The 19,701-nt window shown below is 42.1% G+C and overlaps 1 protein-coding gene across 4 annotated transcripts in view; it reads right to left on the bottom strand.

The window, feature by feature from the left end:
* LEF1 (lymphoid enhancer binding factor 1) overlaps nt 1-19,701 on the bottom strand; it is a 70,860-nt gene that overhangs the window by 7,495 nt on the left and 43,664 nt on the right. The window contains exons 6-12 of one of the 4 annotated variants that reach the window (XM_052774848.1): nt 17,449-17,539; nt 15,117-15,200; nt 13,123-13,245; nt 12,229-12,391; nt 9,480-9,587; nt 5,603-5,651; nt 4,907-4,947 (exon numbers count right to left, since the gene is read on the bottom strand). In XM_052774848.1, the coding sequence (XP_052630808.1) occupies nt 4,913-4,947; nt 5,603-5,651; nt 9,480-9,587; nt 12,229-12,391; nt 13,123-13,245; nt 15,117-15,200; nt 17,449-17,539 (653 nt within the window). In that variant the 3' untranslated portion in view covers nt 4,907-4,912. The remainder of the gene's footprint in view (nt 1-4,906; nt 4,948-5,602; nt 5,652-9,479; nt 9,588-12,228; nt 12,392-13,122; nt 13,246-15,116; nt 15,201-17,448; nt 17,540-19,701) is intronic. The other 3 variants (XM_052774839.1, XM_052774867.1, XM_052774857.1) reach the window with 3 other exon arrangements.

The raw sequence follows: 19,701 nt of genomic DNA, 5'->3' as shown, positions 1-19,701 counted from the left end.
CTGCTAACACCTCAGATGTGAAATGATATAGGTTTTTGTTTTTTTATTCACTTGTAAATGTGGCCGAGTTCAAACTTCATTAGGCATCTCTAACTTCACAGATGCAACTTGAGCATCTCTGACAAAATAAAAACAAGTTCTCGACATTCACCTGCTGAATTATCTACTTTTGGCCTTTGTCAGTGTCAGTTCAAAACATGAAATGCTGAAGGTCAGCTTCACAGCTGACTGTGCTACACCCTTTGGTTGCAAAAACTAAGGTTTTGTAAATACTTAAAGCATTTTCTTGTTTCTCTAAATCCTGTAGCTATGCTGATTGTCTAGTTCAAAGTGTTCTGCTGTTTCTCTATTTAGAAAACCTATGCTTGGCCCCTACCCTGTCTTACCCTTACCCCTCACAGTGTCTCTGTTTGCACCCAAAATAGCTTTTATACCCTTCCTTCCTTCCCTCCTGCACTTCACAAAGCTCCTCCGCCAGGTTGATAAAGGAAATTGGGGCACTCGGTCTGCTCTGCTGCATCTCTCCCAGCAGGTGTCAGTGCCCTTCTGTACCTGCCACCTCAACAGGAGGCAGCTTTTCTACACGTTTGCTCTTTTGACGTTTCTCTTGATGTCAGAGAGCCTGAAAGAGAGGAGATTTTCTACCTTTCACCCCGGCAAGTTCAGTGTCAGGTCAGAATTAAGTTGCAGGAGGGAATCTGTCCGAGGGCTATACCCTTTGTCATTGGAAATTTCTATGCCTATCTGAAAAAGGCTGAAGTTAAGCAAAGTATTCAATAATATGTATGTTTCAGTCCAGCAAATTCTCTTCTGTTCATTCTGTCCCTCTTGCCTATGCTGAAGGCCACCATTCATAGGCAAAACAGGGAACAGGAAACATGGGTCACACAGGAAACATATTTTTAAAGCAAATCAGGACATGTCTCTGCACCACCATCACCACACAAATTCTCACACGCACTAACTTCTGCACAAATCCTCCAGGCTGTTTAAAGCTTCTGAGCAGTCAAGGGGTATGGAAAGGGGTGGAGCGTTTGCTTCGTTTTCAACTACTCCAGCAGCAAGTTCAAGAGCACTGGACAAGCCGGGTTAGAAAACATGTGCCTCAGAAAGCAAAGTACCACATCCTCTTTGCATCTCCCTTCTAGGATGCAGGCCAGAAACCCATGGTCAACCATGACCACAGTCATCAGATGGTTCTTTTCCACAGTATTCTGGCTGTAGATTGGTCCACTTTATAATCTGCTTTCACAGCCTCACTCCGTTTTATTTCTGAGTAATAAGGAAAAGACAATCCAGTCATAGTTTATTGCAACACTATCCAAAAATCACTTCTGCACCAAAATTTGGCTCTAATTTCCATGTAGGAAGTTTGAAAGGTTATAGATAATTCATTGTTTAAAGTTAAACAGTCTTATTCTGATCCTTTTAAGTGCTTCTGATTGTAAATCAGTATTAGTCAAGTTTTCTCATTTTTTAAAGCTTTGCTAATCTAAATGCTAATTGTCATGGAATTTGCAAGCCACAAATACACTTCTCACAGGTTTTCAAATGTCTATTAAGCTTCTCTATCACTCTTTTTAGCCCTTGAAGATATGCCAAAACACAATGTTAAATTACGTAGCTTGTGAGGACTTCCCAATTGCACCCTGCCATATGTCAAATGATGTGCCTTTTACAATTACCGTACATAGCAAGTCATAAGAAGTTAACTATTTCCACATTGCAGAACAATCAGGAGGAATTTTTGCTAGTACCCTTCTATTTCCTTGCTGATTTAAAAATATTCACAAGATGCTAAAAATCAGCTTGGTTTCCTTCCAAAAGTCAAACCAGATAGGAAACCAGGAATCTCCACTTCCGACACAGAATTGCTCCCCTTTACAAGTCTTCTAGAAGGCGGTGCTTAAAGGAACAAGAAAACACCCACCTTTCTGAAAGGTGCTCAACAGACGATCTCTACATTGTCCTTAATCTTAGCTTTCCTCACTTCCCCTTCCCTCCTGGCCTCTTCCAAACTAATTTTTAGTATTATCAGGTCTTATGCCACTCTTGGTTGATTTCAAAAGGAGAGAATAAATATGAGTTATTTCTTCAACAAATAAAAGTTATTTCAAACATTCTGTTGGGCCATGTCAGCTGAAAACAAAATCCTGCTTGGGGGCAGTTTCACAACTCTTAAAAGAATGACGACATGCTTCGGAGTACCCCAGGACAATTTAGCAAAGACTGGAGTGCCAGCTTACTGTATTCCTGAAGCACTCTAAGTGTTTTACAAATTGGCCATTCAGCAGGCTGGAGGAGATCGTGGAACTCAGCTAAATCCTAAGCAGTGAAGCCATAAGAAGCCTGCTGCTGTGTACAACCCTGGGAAGAGGAGGAACTTAATGCTACCACCTTGACTTCACTGCTCAAATGATGTCCAAGGCAAAAAGCACGTTAGATGTCCACCTTAAAGATCAGTTACATGCTGAAGTGTTCATGGACAAAAAAAACCACACCCAAAACTTTCACAGTATCTTAAATCATTTCTGTTTGCATGTCTCTTCCGTTACTTTCCTCTGAACATCCCACCACACAACCCTCCCACCATTTCATCCTTCTCACTTACATCACCGTAATTACAGCCCTGGCTGATCTCCTTTGTGCTGATCTCAAGATTCTTTCTTTGGTCTTGCCACCTACTCATTTCTGATTCTTCTCAGATAACAGAACGCTTGTCTCCTTCCCAGACCTCCCACCCTCCTTCCCCCTCTTCGCTGCACCATCCGTACGAGCAAGAAAGCTAGTGTTTTCCTGTCTTCAAGAGCTCTTTGCGGCACTCACTGAAAGGCATTCCCAAACTTATTATCTCCATCTAGTAAAGACTACAACAGCTCTGCTGTGGGCCTGGTAAGATATTATGCTTGTGGGCAAAACATTCTTTGGATTAGGCTTGCAAAGGGCAAGAGCCTTAACCTTCAGAAGTTTACTTTGAAGTCTGGCTGATTCAGGTTCCCTAAATCATTCTGTGCATTTACTTCCAGCTAGAGCAGATCTGTACATCTCCAGTGGAGAGCATTTGCTCAGCACGCAACATTTAGTGAGGCTGCCTACATGCGCATATATGGAGTCAACAGCATACTCCCCCTTCAGTGGAAGAAGATACCTACTGTTCTCATACTCTGTGTTATAAATTGCATGAGGACAGAGAGACAGGTATTATTACCAACAGTTTCCACACCGTTACAGAGCTTAAGGGGAAGGAAGGAAGGGGTGTAGGGGTAAAAGGGAAAGAGAGAAAACCCACATACTCAGAACATTCACCCTCTTCTATTTCAACTCATCCTCTGATAGGGAAAATGCAAACAGAGAAACTCCAACAAAAGTAGTTCAGTGTAGGCAAGGCAGTCATCCTTAGATTGTAAGGCATCCAAGAAACCAAATATCCCCCGGTTTTCAACTGTCACTTGAACCTTAGTTGTATTCCGATCCCAATCGAGTGCTCCCCGTCAATTCAGATAAAATTATGTGTGGTTTGCTTACTGGTACTGTGTTAACATCAAAGGGAAAAATACAACAGTCATGGACCTGGGCAACTAAGCTGAAATATCAATTATAAAACTCAAGGTTAAAGCACTTGCATTTTTTTTTTTTTAAAAGGTGTAGTACTTACGGCAGTCACTGTAACTAATGATCAGCTACATTTGTTGTGTAGGCTACAGAACCCAAATGCTGCAATCCACGTCTAAAATCAGCATGACTCAGGCATACTGCAAAGGCCAAGACTGTCTGCTTGCCTGAAAAACTTTTGCTCAGCAGGAAGAAAAAAAGAGCACGCATTTTGCCTTTTCACTTTACTTCAGCTTTAAACCGCCCCCCCAGTCTGAAACCCAACCAAGGTTAGACTAACCAGCATAATGGCATAACTGCAGAAGAGGCTTGAATCATGCTGACTGACTGATGACTGACACTGCACAGAGCAAACTTAACTGGGCTTTCTCTGGCTGAAAGTCCAAGCAGAGTGGAGGGCCCACAGGAGGCCATTTTGCTGACCACTCTGAGTGCTAAGGGGATCGTGCGGCCCAACAAGGCAGAGGGAGAGGGGATAAAGACCCCACTTCTGTTATGATGCATAGGTAAGTTTAGAAAGTGTTATTTTTTAGACAGTGTAGAAGCAACTATTATGTCAAATGAATGCCATTCCTACTAGAAAATGTATCACACTGAGAGGAAGAGAAGGACCAGCCTTCCAACACAAACACTGAGAAATGAGGATCTCACTGTGGTACCACGTGCACTCACAAGCAGGCTAGATGGTGTTATTGGATATGTGTAATCACTAGTCATTCCACCTTCTGTGCAGATGATATGATATGAAGAGAGAAAACACACACTGGAAATACAACAACAACAAAAAAACCAACCCGCACCACACACGAAATTCCTCTGTACAGTCCAGGGAGAAATTCTTGATATAACTGAAATACAGTCCCATTTTCCTAGCAGAAGTTTTGTTAGTATACAGGTGAATAAATTTTTAAAAAGTGTACCCAGCCAGCATCTTGTAGATGTCAGCACATAAAATGTACTCCAAAGCCAGCTTCTAACCTGCTCTTACGAACTGTGACAGTCTGCTGGCTGGGAGGGTTTGCACTGCTTAATAAACCCAACCCTGCACTCCACAGGCAGACTTGCAGCGAGTCAGTGAGGTATGGTCAATTTGAAAATATTAAGGTTAAGAAGTGAAATGGTGAACACCTAATAGATAGCCGGTATAAAAACCATCAGTAGTCAAAGTAACATTAGCTTTGGGATATGATACTTCTGCAATTTTTGCTAAATTCATATTATTGCATAAAATTTATCAGAAAGCTTATTTTACAATTCAGTTTTATCATCAGGAAAGCTTTAGAGATGTTCTTACCATGCTTCAGATGTAGGCAGCTGTCATTCTGGGGCCTGTACCTGTAGAAGATTGTTTTCCTTTAACAAATTTCTGTTACAGTGTTTTTGCACATTCCAAATAAGTTTGTTTGCTACAGTATTACATGGATTTTTTTGGTGTGTTTTTGGTTTTGTTGTTTGATTTTTTTATGGTTCTTATACCAGCCATTTTTGTGGGGGAAAACAGGGTGTTTCTTTGAATATATTTTACAGGCAAAGAGGAGACCTCACTGATGCTTTTAGCCAACCTACTAGACAGCTGTTAGTGTACACAGAAATGTAAAATACAGCAATAAAAAATACAGTGGCTACAAAAAGGTCAGTGTGAAGTTTCCGGTGTCCAATAATCCCACACAGTATTTGAGTCATAGTTAAATCTAAGGATGATACAACATTGATTCAGGAGAAAAGCAAAGGTAAAGCAGGACAGTGATTGCAGCAATGCGTAAGTTCAGCCAAAGATGTTGATGCAGTGAGGACTGCTGTACGGAAAGGTGTAAGGGAAAAGAGACATGTATTGTGTGCATTTTCACAAGCTTGCATTCGAAGTGAAGTATCTTAAAACATCTATCAGAAGCAAGTGTTAGAGAAAAGCATGTAAAAATTAAATAGCGCAAGCCCTGGTTTCTAAAATATACCTGAGGTGAATGGTAAGTAAGAGTTGGTCATGGCCTACCTGATGCTGATTCCTGCAACTTTTCTCTCTTCCTCTTCTTTTTCTTCCCCTGAAATATAGGCAATTTTACCAGACCATTACATGCACAGAACTTTTTTTGTCACTCCCCCACCTCACAGCATACAAACAAAAACCATCTGAACACTGAGAAAGTAGTTAGGAAAAAAACCCAATTGTTTTGGGGGTAGCTAAAACATTTTCTAACCCACTTCCAACTGTTTCAATGGTAACAAGGTTTGCTCTCAGCATCCATGGAGAAATATGCACATGAGCAATACACATTTTTATATCCACATGGAATTACAATTTCTGGCAGTTTTTCAACTAACACTGGCCGCCGCAAGCATCTAAAAGACTTCTCACGCTTAATAATCTGATGACACATATGTTGATATCATAATTTATGGCTCTTACAAGAACTCTTCACACATTCAGATACTTACACTGTCATACATGGCAACAGCAGACAGGGTGTTGAAAGTACCTAGGACGACCATGACTTGTCCCCAGGGTACAAACCAGCCAAGTAAAACTGTTCTGATAACGCTTGTACCTTAATAGAAAGCCAAGTCTCGTATGGCTGTGCCCAGAGAACGCGCTGTGCAATAATCAAATAGCAGACTGCTGTACAGCAGAGCACCCTTAACGTGACCGAGGTGCAGGACAGAAATGGACGTCAGGCAGCTGTCTTTCTTGGACACCACACTGGCACCAGCGTGCCGGCGCAGGCTCATCGTGCCAACCCACACACTCGGCCTTCTCCCGCACCCCCATCTATGGAAAAGGCCAGAGCTCCCAGTTCGCACAGTCTTTCAGGAAACAAAAGGTCAGTACAGACCCACAATTTTAAACCTCAATCATCTTGCATCGCCCTAATTACCACTTTGATATTCCTCCATATGACTTCTCTTTATTGTCCTGCATTGTCAGCCAGAGCTTTTTTGTTGTTGTTTAAAAAAAAAAGGTCATATCCATTTATATTTCAAAGAAGCCTTCAAGCTGCCAGGACAGGCTCTAACAGACGAGCTCTGGCAAACCTTGGTGCAGTTGCTGTAAGCGGGACTGCAGCCCGCTGTCCATCCTTCTGCCCCCCAGCCAGAGGTGTCCCCACTCAGCACGGCTGGCAGCCGCCGACGCGTGTCCCGACGCAGACCGTGCCATGCTCAGTGGCCACAGACTGGAAGGGCTGAGGTGGAGGGACACGTCTTTCTGCTAGCTTGCTCTGCAAGGCGACAGGATGCACGGCAGGTGATGTAAGAAACCACCTCATACCACTGCCTTGCTCACCGATGGACAGCAAAGCGAGGGCCCCAAATACAGGCTACGGTGAATTTAAGTGGTCTCCAGTCTGCTCTGACAGTGTGGGCTTGCCTGACTCTTAAGCTCCTATCCTTATTTATTCTGAGGCTGGCAACTGGGCCAGGCAATGCCTTGTGAGTGAGCTCCCAAAGATGGGCCCAAGACTATAAGTTGGAAAGCAGATTTCAAGGGCTCTGGGAAATTCACAGCGATGTGCTTTATGTCTTAGGCACCAAGGCAATGCTTCTGCATTAGTGCAGAGGTTAACATGGAAAAAACATGCGAGGAAAATTATGTTTTATTCTCTATGGCATGCTGACTTCAAGTGCTAAAACATACTGAAAGCTGATCTGAGACCCGTCTATGAGATACCAGAAGCGGAGGAACAGAAGGAAAAGGCTAGGCTGAAAACTAGTTGTCAGCATTCCCAAATGAGGTAGTTTCTGACAACTCCAGCACACACAGACACCATCACATTATGAAAACAGTGTGCTTCTTGTGACTATCACACAACTTTGCAAGACTACTTTGGGTGTCAGTAAGAAAAACACAACAAAAAGCACAGAGATATTGCCAACAGTTGAATAGCAATGCTTAACATTTTCTTGAAATTTCTGAAATCCTGAATAACCATGCAAACCAAAATAGAAGAATTAAAACCAAGTAGTACTTATTTTTTAATTGTACTGTTTTGTGAAATTCAGCCACGTGAAACAGAAGTCACCTCTAAGTCACTTCCAACTCTCAAAACACTGCAGTAATACCTGTGCTAAATGAATACAATTTCATTTTTTGACTGCTCAGGTTAGAAAAAATGAAGAGGAAAAAAAGAAAAAAAAAAAAGATTAAAAAAAAAGATGACATATATATGAAAAGGTTTCAGTGATAAACTGTGATCTACCATGATGACCTTTCTCACCACCACTGCAACAAACGTGTGCATTCCTGGAGAGGCAGAGAGAAGGACTGCAAGAGGAAGCTAGCAGAGTTCTCCCTTGTAACACATAGGACTGGAGTATGTCAGAGCTATACTTCCACACAGGATGTAGGTTGGAAACACATCAAAGAGAGAATTCATATGTGCCACCTTACACATTCCGAATGTCTATCAAGGCATTTAAGAAACCGCAGGTCCACTGTTTGTGCTGTATGGCAGTAGGCTGTGGCAAAACACATCAGGTTCTCAAAGTCAAAATGACTGAGCATCACAGGACAATCTTGAAGGCTGACATCCAGTAAGCGTGACCTTACAAGGCTCCAAAGTGGTTTGACTTTCCAGCAAGTAAGTTCAAAACAATTGAAATCCCCTTGTTTTCAGGGAGTATATCACTAAGGCCTATTTGTTCGCAGGTATACTCCAAGACAGCTCTGTAGACACGGTCTGGTTACTGGAAATAAACCCTAGCTGCGTAAGGTCGTGACAGCTCATCTGCTAGGAGAGATGACTGTATAAAACAGGCAGAAACAAGCTGCTAGGGCTTACAGTAGTGTCTGTGCTTACAAAACTGGGCATGGACGTTAGGAAGACCAAGACATGTGCTTCAGAGATGATCATGTAGTTTCTGTGTCAATGCCTTCTGTGCCAAAGATCTACCTAAGAGACTCTAGCTTACAATGAAAATTTTGTTTAAGCTGAACAGTAGCTGTGCTGGATTGCTAATGTCAGGTACTTCTACAGTTTCTGTTAACACTGTATCTAGGTGCCTCATACTCTTTGATGTCCACAAGACGTCACTGAAGTAGAGAAACACTACTGTCCATCTAATACAGATGGAAAACTGAGCCAGATATAGCACGTACACTTCCTATCACAGTAAATAATGTCACAGCTGATGGGGGGACGGAAAGTAGCCCAGATCTCAGGCTAGGATCAGTCGCTCAGGATTGCAGCTTGTGAGTTTTGTAACATAACATACAACTACACTGACAGCTCATTGTAAGCACAATAGTATAATTGTGAAGCACAAGCTGTGCAACGTGCTATTAACACTTTTTGATATTTAATTATAAAATAAGCGTAATTGTAAGAAAACTTCTTAGCTTCACCAAACTGTATAAAAGCAGAATCTACCATGAAGTTTACTTACACAAATTTTGCAGGCTTTATTTCAGAGATGGACTATTCTGAATTACTTTCAGCTAAAGTTCAGTTTGCATTAAGACCCCTGGGCTTTCAGTTCTCTTGAAAGAGAGACACCCATTTTTTGCTCAGGTCTAAAGAAGATTTATGAATAGCAAGTGATCAGATAGAAATTTATGGAAAATTCACAGCTGTACAGTAGAACATAAGCTTTCAGGCAGTATTGATGATTGTCATAGAAAAAAAACTTTCCATGCTATTTTTTTTCCCCTCAAAAACTGTGACCTTCGTAAGAAGCATCCCAACAACAACAAAATCTCACGTTTTCTGGATGCCTTAAGTGCAAACAAATATAAGACTTATCTTATATGTTTGTTTGCCATCCCTCCATCCAGAACTTTCCACAAGTTAAAAAGAAAAAGAAGGAAGGAAAAAAAAAGTTAGATAAAGGAAGTTAATTTGAAAAGAGCCTTCAAGTGAGGTCAAGTCAAGACTTACATAGTTGTCTCTTGCAGACCAGCCTGGATAAAGCTGCATGTGTAGCTGCCTTTCTTTACGAGCTAGTTCATAATATTTCGCTTGTTCTTCACGGGAGAGAGCATGCCACTACAAACAAAATAAACACAGCATTAGACTAAGAAATAACTCATACCTAGGCAACAGATGACATGAGCAAGTGTTTTTGTGACTTTGATTCAGTCCTTCCCCACTGCAAAAATGAAATTCATTAGCAATTACAAACACCTGTGTTTATTAACCAACTTTCAGGCATTTGTCAGCTCTGCAAATGCCAAGTGCCTTGAGAAAAGACAAAAAGTCATTTACGGAAACAGGGCTCACCAAATAATGTGCTCACAGAACCATGCCCTCCCAACACTACTTAAAAAAAACACAAAAAAAGCCCCCCCCAAACCAACAACAAAACCCCACCCTTTAGCTCCTGACAAAACGGAAAGGTTTTGTGCTGCTTTTAAAGGGCAGCGAGCTCCCCAGCACAGAAGGGTTTGCTGTCTTGGTTTTAAGCAGCAGCTACACACAGGTTTTCAATGCCAACGCAGAGGGCTTTTTGGGCACCAGCCGGCTCCTGTTCCAAGATCAACCTCTAAGTATTGAGCTTCAAGGTACCTGCTTTCTGATTTCTTCTTGTTGTAATAGAAGAAAATGGCAACTGCAAAAAGTTTCCAAGATACAGAAACCACAGAACTGTAGTCTTCCAAATTACATGAGTTGACCTCTGTAGCCAAGTAAGGATAAACTTCCTGCTTTTATCTTCTTTTAAAAAAAACCCCAAAATCCCTCACAACCTGCACATTTGAAAAGGCACCAGTTACATCAGTACCTAATCATTTTGTTTGTGTTGAAACACCTATCCTCGACCTGAACCAAAAAGAGTAAAGGCCTTTTATTTAGAATCAGGTTCCACTGCTGCAGCATTAGACGTGTCTTCTTGTTTGACTTTTGACAACATGCATGGGGGGGGCAAGGGAAGAAGATATTAAAAAAAAAGACAGACACAAAATCATTAAGACACTCAGGCAAGAATAATTTACAGAACTAAGATTTCAGATCAGATCATATTTGTATGATTTCATATGTCATTTTGTTACACATCAGAAGATGTGAACTAAAGGGCTTGTCTGTCTTGACTTGGCAAGTTCGATGTGTTACTGAGAGCACAGCAGTTCAGCCTATTTGCAACTCTCAAACTCCACACGTGCCTTCCAAAACTGGAAGGTAGTGAACATTATGCCGTGGCATCAGAGAGCCCAGCATCACACAAAGCGTCAGCTCTTGAGAACACAGGTGGTTCCTGTTCTGGAGTGGCACAAGATACAGTAAATAGTGACTAGGGTGACTGAACGCAAAACATTTGATGATAATTAATCTCCAAGCAATTATACTGGATAACTCATGCATTGTTTGTACCACAGTGAAAATGGAAGTTGAGGTACTTTCACAAAAACCAGTAACTTGAAAAGAGGAGTCCAAGCTGTGGAAAAACTAGCCAGTGGAGCACTGAGGCTTGATTCATTACCAAAATGGAGATAAATAAGCCACTGCCCTCATTCAGGCAGAGAAAACAAGGCTGACATACTAAGCAACTAAGATCCATTACTGAGGGAGTGAGAATGAAAACATGATCCTAGAGACTTGCATGAAAGAATGGAAAAGGCAAGCACCGAGATGCCCTTTAAGAGGAGGTAACAAGAACACCAGAGAAAAGGCAGAAGGCTGCAGGAACTGGGACAAGCACCAATGGATTTCTGCTCAGTTTGAGGCAGAGGTAGGGAGGGGAGGAGAGGGGGGAAGTCTTCAGATTGTAACAGAGAAGTAGCAGTAAGGTCTTGTACTGACTTCCCACTTAAAAACACAGGGTTTCAGAGAGTTGCAGCGCCTGTCAATACTGACTTAGTCAGTGGTCAAGAAGAGAGGTTCACGGAGCAAGGAGATTTGAATAATCCCTACTCAAACTCAGATTGCTACAAAAGTCGTCCCTTTTCTCATTTCCGGGACAGTCGAGGTCAAAATGGGCATTTACTTCTGCTGCTTTCCCTTGGAAAAATACTGACAGTGAACATGGAGTTTGTAATTGTGGGTTGGCCTGCAAATTTTTTTTTTTGGAGCATGGAAAGAACAAAACATGCCTACAATGCCACAGAAGCAAATGGCTTTCAGCAAGGCTCTGGGATGTGTACTGGGATCATCAGTACTCAGCTGGTGAGTTTAGAGACATTCAAAACTTGACTGGACAAGTCCCTGAGCAACCTGATGTAAGTGGACCTGCTTTGAGCAGGTGCTGGGCTCAATGACCTCCACAGGTCTCTTCCAACCTATGTGACTTTACAGTTGGACCATGTTATATTCACTTTTGAGTTCCATCTTCACTGGCATCCAGTGTTCATCTTTGAATGATCCCCTCCTGCTTCGACGGAGACCAGCCTAAGGGAGGACCCAGAAGGTGATTTGAATGCTCTTTCCATGTGTGAATGAGGGTATTTCACACCTGAAGTGCTGACACCATGACATGAGTTGAACAGACACCAATTTGATGATGTTGCTAATGCTGAAAAAAGAAAATCAAGATACTGCTTTTATTTTTAGTTTCATGTTTTATCTTCTATAGCTAATTTGATAGTTGCACATTAGTTAGCACCTCAAGCAGAAAGTGAGCCATCACACCCAACTAAAGGGAAACACACACAAATTAGCAGCACATGTGAGTACACACACACTCTCCTGTACATACCCTTCTGCCAAGAATCTGGTTGATAGCTGCGCTTTCTTTCAGAGTACACTCTGCTACAACATTCGCTCTCATTTCTTTCATGTACAACATGAAAGCATTCAGAGGTTTCTTAATATGAGGTCTTTTTGGCTCTTGTTCTTTTCTCTGTTCATGCTGAGGCTTCCTAAAACGTGGTGGGGGAAAGAGAAAGGAGGGGAAAAAGAGCATCCATTTACCTTCAGCCTAAAAAAAACCCAATGGAAAATTACCAACCTGTGGTTACACTAGCATTTAAGTAGTAAGAATGAGAATTTCAGCAGTCATGTCCCATCCACTTTTGTATCTTTTCAGAGAATTGACTTAATTTAATACTCAGGGAGGATGTCAGGTTGACATTCTCTAGCAAATAAAATTTGATCTGTGAATCCGCTCCAAATTCATCACTTGTGTCAATTCTCTTTTTGAAAGGCTATCCATAGTACCCTAGAAGACCACCACTACAGGCAGGAGGATAGCTCCTCATCCACTTCTTTCTTAGGCCTTTTGGCCTTCAAGTACTAAGCAATAAGGATGCTTTTTACTAGTAAATTTTGCAGTTAAGACCTTTTCCAGCAGAAGTTAATGAGTTCACACTCAAGCAACATTCACAAATAGACAGGTCCATGATTATGTCTGAATCAAGATGACTGTTGCCGATAGCTAAAAAGTGCTGGACTGGAATGAAAAATGGCTTCATGTCTCATTACTCTTCCCAAACAGTAGCCCACATGTCCCGTTTTAGTTACAGGAGAAGAGTTAAAATTCAAAGAGGTCATGAAAGGCACTTTTTTTTTTTAACCTCCTTGACTCTTCTTCAGACAGAGTTAGTTCTCAAACATTTATAGATTAAAGGCTAGTGCAGAAAGGCAGACTCACACATGCATTAGCTCACTGTCATTGTGCGGATGTTCTTGTTTTACTTGAGGTGTTACAATAGCTGGGTGAGGGATTCCAGTTGTGTGAGGGCCTGGAGGACCAGGAATCATGTGATGCGAAAACCTAAAAGAGAAAACAAAGGAAAGTCTGTAACACTACTGAAGACAGGCATCAAACATGTATGACAGCAGCAGGATGCCTCAAGAATGCAAATGCTATGAAGCTTGCAATGGAAGACAATTCTTTGAAAGTGCATGAAAAATATTTGGCTAAGATTTGTGCATTGTAGCCCATTTATTCAAGAAAAACAAACAAACAAATCAGTCAACATTTTGGTTGTAAAGAAGTAATTTTATTACCTTTCAGGCAAGCAGTTTTAGCAATGCACACAAGAAACATTTAATGGTTGTACTGTTGCACTGACTAGCAATAAAAATACACATTTCTTAACCAAAAACTGTATTTCCACACCAAGATATAAACATTCTTAAAATATCCACCACCAGCCAATGCAAAGGAGGGAACTGCCATGCAGAAACAAAATAAAAGAAGAGTCTTTTCAGGGAGTCCCTGATGGCTCTCTAAGGAATCTCTTACTTTTCAAGGTACTGAAGCTAGAAGATTTTAACATAACTTCACTTTAACTCACTATTCTTCCCTCAAATGCTTAAAATATAAATAAATTTAAAAAAAACCCTAACCTGCATCCTGGAAGAAAGGGGGAAAAAAAAGAGAGAGAGAAAGACTTTTGTCCTAAATAAACCTTCCTTTCATTTGTACAAGAAGGAAAATGGAAAAGAAAACCAAAGTACCACTAACTCAATCATCCCACCCTACTAACTCAGGTCATCCTCAAGGATCGCTGAGACGGATCTTGAAGGTGCTGAGCATTGCAAGCTCAAGTGCAGCAGAAAACCCTGCGCGCTTTATTTTGAACTGGTGGACAGTACCATTAACATAAAAAGCAAGTTCATGCTCCAAAAGTTTGCTAAATGAGTGCTGGTTAAGGAATTGCATCCAACCTCTCTTTTCTCCATTCCCTAGTCCCCTTGTCCTTTTCCTTCATGCCATCAAAATAAAGCAAACACAAAGCCCTGTAACCAGATCAGGTCATTTTATTATAGAGAAAGAATGGGTTTTCTTCCCAATCACCCTGACAGGCACATGCTTATCAATGCCCTGCAAAGACGTGAAGGGACAGTGATAATCCAAAGGAGCCCACACAAATAGAGGCAAGAGGACCCACCACTTAACAAGTGACCTGTCTTAAATCCCCGTGCAAGAGGATGTGTCTTCTACAGGTCACACAAAAAATCCCCAGGAATAGTATATTGCAACCTTGTGTACACCAAGCACAGGATGCAGAAGCTGTCTTTAGAGTGCAAAAGCAGAGGAGAGGAGGTCTGGAGTGTGTCATGGCCAAGTCTCAATTAGCATTGCTTGCTAGCACTTAGACATAAAGACACAGTGCCTGATTCACACACCAGTACAAATACACTGTGCTGGCATCCCTTGCCATTAGTGGCTTTGGGCTACGAAATACCTACTTGCGAGCAAGTTTCCACACAGAATGATACCTACATGATTCAAGACTAATTACCAACAACTTTGAAATTAGAACTAGAGAACGCAGACTAGAGTGACAATCCACCTGGTTGCATACTTGCATGAGCAAAACCCAAGGATGCACACTGTATGTTGCATCTAGAAATGAACTAACGACTCATTTCAGATGAAACAGCTCAATTAGTTGTTGACAATTCACTGGTGCTCCTAATTGCAATACTTCAGAGACTGCCAAGAAAATGCTGAATGAGACCAGTGTGGGATCCAGGCAAACTGTACATACACAAATATGTTAAATAAAAATGTACGCATAAAGTTTTAGCTGACTGAAAAGCAAGCAAAGGCAGACCAAGATGCAAGCAGAAGAGCAACTTGCCCTCTAATGCCAGCAGTTACTCCCCAGTCAGTCATTCACCTCCTACACCTACCTGGACATGGAAGGGTCGACTGAGAGTGAGGATGGATAGGGCTGCCTGAATCCACTCGAGATGGGATATACAGGCTGACCTTGCCTGAGGTCACAGAAGAAAGGAACCCATCAATCATACGATATGGTATTCAATAGTTACTCTAGAGTTACAAGCACTTGATGGGAACTCAGTACTAGTCACAAATAAATAGTAATAGGTAAAACTTTCAAGAGTTCTGCTGTATTCAAAGCTAACAAATACTTGAATGCTTTGGACTTTCTCCCTTGCTATTGAAAGATTCCCAATCTAGGTTTCCACTGGGGAGGAATGCAAAACAAATAGCCTTCCTTCCCCAAAGCACACGTGCACGCACGCACACACACACGCATGCATGCACACTCCTCTATCTCTGTCCCTCTCTCACCTAGTTTTAAAAGCACTGGAATCAGATTTGGTTAACTAGCTCTTAGAAAAGAGGCAATTTATTCCAAATAGTTCTACTGTAGGTCAGCACAAGAACACCAGACTGAATTATCAAGCCAGAAAAGCTTTTGAACAGTTTTATTAAGTCTTTGAAATCTTAGGAGACTCACTCCATTTGCATCTTCTATAGTGAGGTACAAGTGGCCAGCTTTTCTAAGAAAGTATAAGTTTATTTGATAAAAAAAAGCCCACAGCAACACAAGTCCATCTTAACTACTTAAAGTTCAAACTTTGCAATCCAGTAAGAGAAGCTTGTGTGAAATTCTTTCCTCCTTTATACTCCCACATATACAGAATATTTTGTCACCAGCCTGTCATTTGGACTCTCTAGTTTCTATCATCATGACTACATTTTGGTTACTTTCAGTTTTCAACAGTTCAGGTCGCAACTACAATTAACACCCTGAAGTAGCATGCTATGGTATTGCAAACAAATACCAGTTCAGCTCAAATACCTGAACCAGCCCAGAAAGACCACCGCACACATCAATCCTACTCAAACAGTTACTTATTGACTGGCAGATCAGCTTTCAGAGGGGAAAAAAAGGGATATTGGCCTTTTAAGGTTCAGGATACAGGTTTCACACTTGGGAGTACGTTACTGGAAATGAGCAGTGCTCAAAGGGAAGGGGGGAAAAAAAAAGGTGGAGGAAGTTTCGGCAGCGCTACGGCACAGAAGGCAGCTGGAAGCCATATAGCATAAGGGACAGCTGGGTATGTCCTGCTGTCGGTCAGCGTCACTGAACACATCCCCAAGCCTTACAAGATTGGATCTTGTCTCTCCTCTTCTTTCTCTTTTCCCTCCTCCCTCCCCCCAGCCTCTGAATTGAGAAACCGTTCAGAAGAAGTGATTGACCACATCTGCAAAACGCATGCCAGGAACTGCCTGGTGGTGGTGGAGGTAGGGAGTCAGCCGAGCAGCAACAAATTGGGGGGCGGGCGGGAAATAATTAAAAAAATAGAGTCAGATACTTCCATATTTTAGTTTGGTATCTGACAACAATTTATTCCAAAAAGGCATGTGGCACTTCCTCAAAGATTTGCCAGCAATACAGCATTTTACCGTCTTCTGCTCTCTAATTAATCTGCCTGTTGTAATCTGGATCACGTTCCCTTTCCACAGACACATTGAAAAAAAAAAAAAAAAATCTGCATCGCTGTTTCCGTGGGCACAGACCAGTCAAGATCCAGATTCTAAAGCACTGAAATTGTTGCTGAGTTTCCTTATTCCCTGTTCTGACAGAACTGAGGGCAAGTACCTATCTACCCCAAGCAGACATGAAGCATCCTGCCAAATCGATTACTCTGAAAATACCACGTGTTTCCTCCAAAAGGAAAATGACACCCTGAGTGGCAGAGAGATATCCTGAGAGTGCTAGTATTAGCAAGAGCAGCAAAATCTCCCAGTGACAGAGGCTTCTCTCCATACAGAAACTGTAAAAAGCAGCAGACTACAAAAGTTTGTTCTCCATTTGGGTGCAGTTTCAAGATCTCCCCACACATACACTTCAAAGTTCCTTCTTACCTCCCCTCCCCTCAGTAATTGCAATTCTGTTTATTAAAAATTTACATTTAATTCCTCGAGAACTGTTTTCTGTTATCTTTCCAAATGCCAAGAGCCACAAATCTGAGCCATAAGAAATATATAGGCTTCAAAGTGAAATCTACACACTTCAATTTCTGTACGTTTTCAAAAACCAGATTCAGTTCATTTCAAAGATCGACATTTTTTGATCTTTTCAACTAAAATAACGTAGTAATTTCTTACTGCAGTGACATTCTTATTTTGTAAATGCTGTGATTGACTCAACAACAGCGAATGGTATGAACATGCACCTTTGTCTGAAAAGAAGCTAAAAGATCTTACCAGCCAAGAGGTGGTGTTATCTGTCCAACCCCCCCTGGAGACAAGGGATAGAAGGTAGGGAGATCAGGAGCTGGAGGATGCCTGGACATGCCTGTTAAAGAGCACAGAAGAATGAATGACTTTCCCCTCAAAACACTACACGTGAGCTACAGTTCACAGCTAACACAGCCAACACTATGATGGAATTAGTGCTCTGGATAAGAAACAACCACCTTCTTGGTTAGTGTTAAAAGCAAAAGGCTACCCATGCCACCTTTAAAATAATAAATAACTTGCACAGGAAATTGCAATTCAAAGGGAAATACTGGAAAAACCAAAGTGGATGGAGGAAATAAATGTATGGGTAAGGACCTGCACAAGTTTAGATCTCCTGTATAGGGCCTTAGGCAATACTGTCCTCTCAATGGTTTCACCAAACCCGACTGGATCCTGAGGACCTCTCCTAACACAGCATGAAACAAGAGGAAAATAAAGCGTTGTCAAAGAGGCAGCACAGCAGAGCTATTAGATTAGGTAAATTGCTACTTGTACATTTTCGCGGGTTCCCTTATGGATTCACAGATTTTGGAAACTTGCTACCACAGAGGATCAGTGGTTAATTAAGAATCATTTTCAGGCCTGTAATGGTCACACTTGATATGATTCATTTGGCTTCCAATTGTCACTCCAGCTCCAACTAAGCTCTTCATCAAGTTGACTCCTGTGGGCTCCAAGGTCAATCTGTTTTGCATTGGTAGTATTTCATGGAAAAATAAGAGTCCCATCAGAAATGATCCATCAGCTCACATTCCCCAGAACACCGAGTCCTACAACTGCAAGAATCACCTCAAGATTAAAGCTAATCCTCGTCCCAAAAGGGTCTGTGGTCTCCATTCTTCACCTAAACCTTGTGCCCCCAGGAGACATGGAATTACAGTTGCAGAGGCCACAAAGACATCGGTTTATTTAAATGTGTTTGGGGAAGAGGGGGCTGAAACAGAAGGAATTGTTAAGTCTACTTCACATGTTAAATCAGCTGCTTTAAAAGGGTATTAAATATTTATGTGGTGACACTCCAAAGGTCCAAGACTGAGTGTGTGCTACCTTGAGACTTGGTTTATAGATTGATGCTACTGATTTATTCCCCCCCACACACACTTTGTATTTAAATCTTCTGAATTTAATTACCAGATTTGAAGAATATCTTTCAGGACTGTGTACAGGAAAGGATGGAAAACAATACTGGTGGTGTCACTGTCTCAAAAAAGCTAAATCCTCAGACTTGGGACCACAACCTGAGTGAGGATCAAATTTCTGGACAGTTGTCTTTTCAAAGGTGTAAAACAGCTGGTGGCTGACAGGAAAAGGAACATTTTATATATCCCTGGGTTTTTACGTGAGAGGGAATGCTCCTTCAGAGCAGTTTAAAAAAAACCAAAGGTGAAAAACAAGCCCAGTGTCTCATCTCTCTGATCTCTGGTGATGGTTGATGCTCCTGGGAGTGACAATATGACCCTGCCCCTGCCAGACTAAGTTCTGGGCAAGGAGGTGGGCCGTTCCTTCCCCAAAATCCGCATTTCTGACCCACAGAGACGACGCTACTCTCTCTGCACTAATGCACCGTGGTTATCACTAGTCCAAAACTTCTGGCCCCTTACAGGGGGCTGCCAGCTACCTGACACCCAGCAGGAACATGTGCAGCTACCATACAGCCAGTGCTCTCCAAAGCAAGTTCTTGCTCATGAGAGGGTTAAGGAAAAAATAATAAAAAAAAATAAAAAAAAAAAATAAAATAAAATAAAAAAGAAGAAAGAAGCGACCACCTTTAGCAAGGCAGTGGCTCTGTGTCCATCCCAAAGTGCCTGGGGTGCAAGAGGCAGCGCTGCAGGCAAGCTGCTGTGGACCTCCTCCTTAGGGGATTTTGGTGGGAGGAGGACACCCTTGCATCAGGGCTGGGGCGCCAAGGCAGTGCCTCGTTCCAGACCCACAGTGGGAGGCAAGGACAGAGACAATGGTCGGAAGCGTTTGGCAGAGGACCCGAGGGGGAAAAAAACTTCTCTCTTTGCAGTGACTGCATGGGCCACTTCACTGGGGCTGCTCCCACATGCCCGTGGCGCTGAAACGGGGAGTATGGAAAGACCACACACATCAAGGAGACCGTCACGGCCAAAACCAGAAGTCTCCACCCTGCGTTATCCGTCCCCATCTTCACCAGACTGAGCAAAGGGATCGAGAGCCCGTTCAGGAACACCAGAGGGGCATGAGCTCTGCGCC

Source organism: Harpia harpyja, chromosome 2 (assembly GCF_026419915.1).
Source record: "Harpia harpyja isolate bHarHar1 chromosome 2, bHarHar1 primary haplotype, whole genome shotgun sequence".
In the NCBI taxonomy this organism is placed as follows: Eukaryota; Metazoa; Chordata; class Aves; order Accipitriformes; family Accipitridae; genus Harpia; species Harpia harpyja.
Note: the sequence above shows the minus strand (reverse complement) of the source record. Positions and strands in the feature narration are given on the sequence as shown.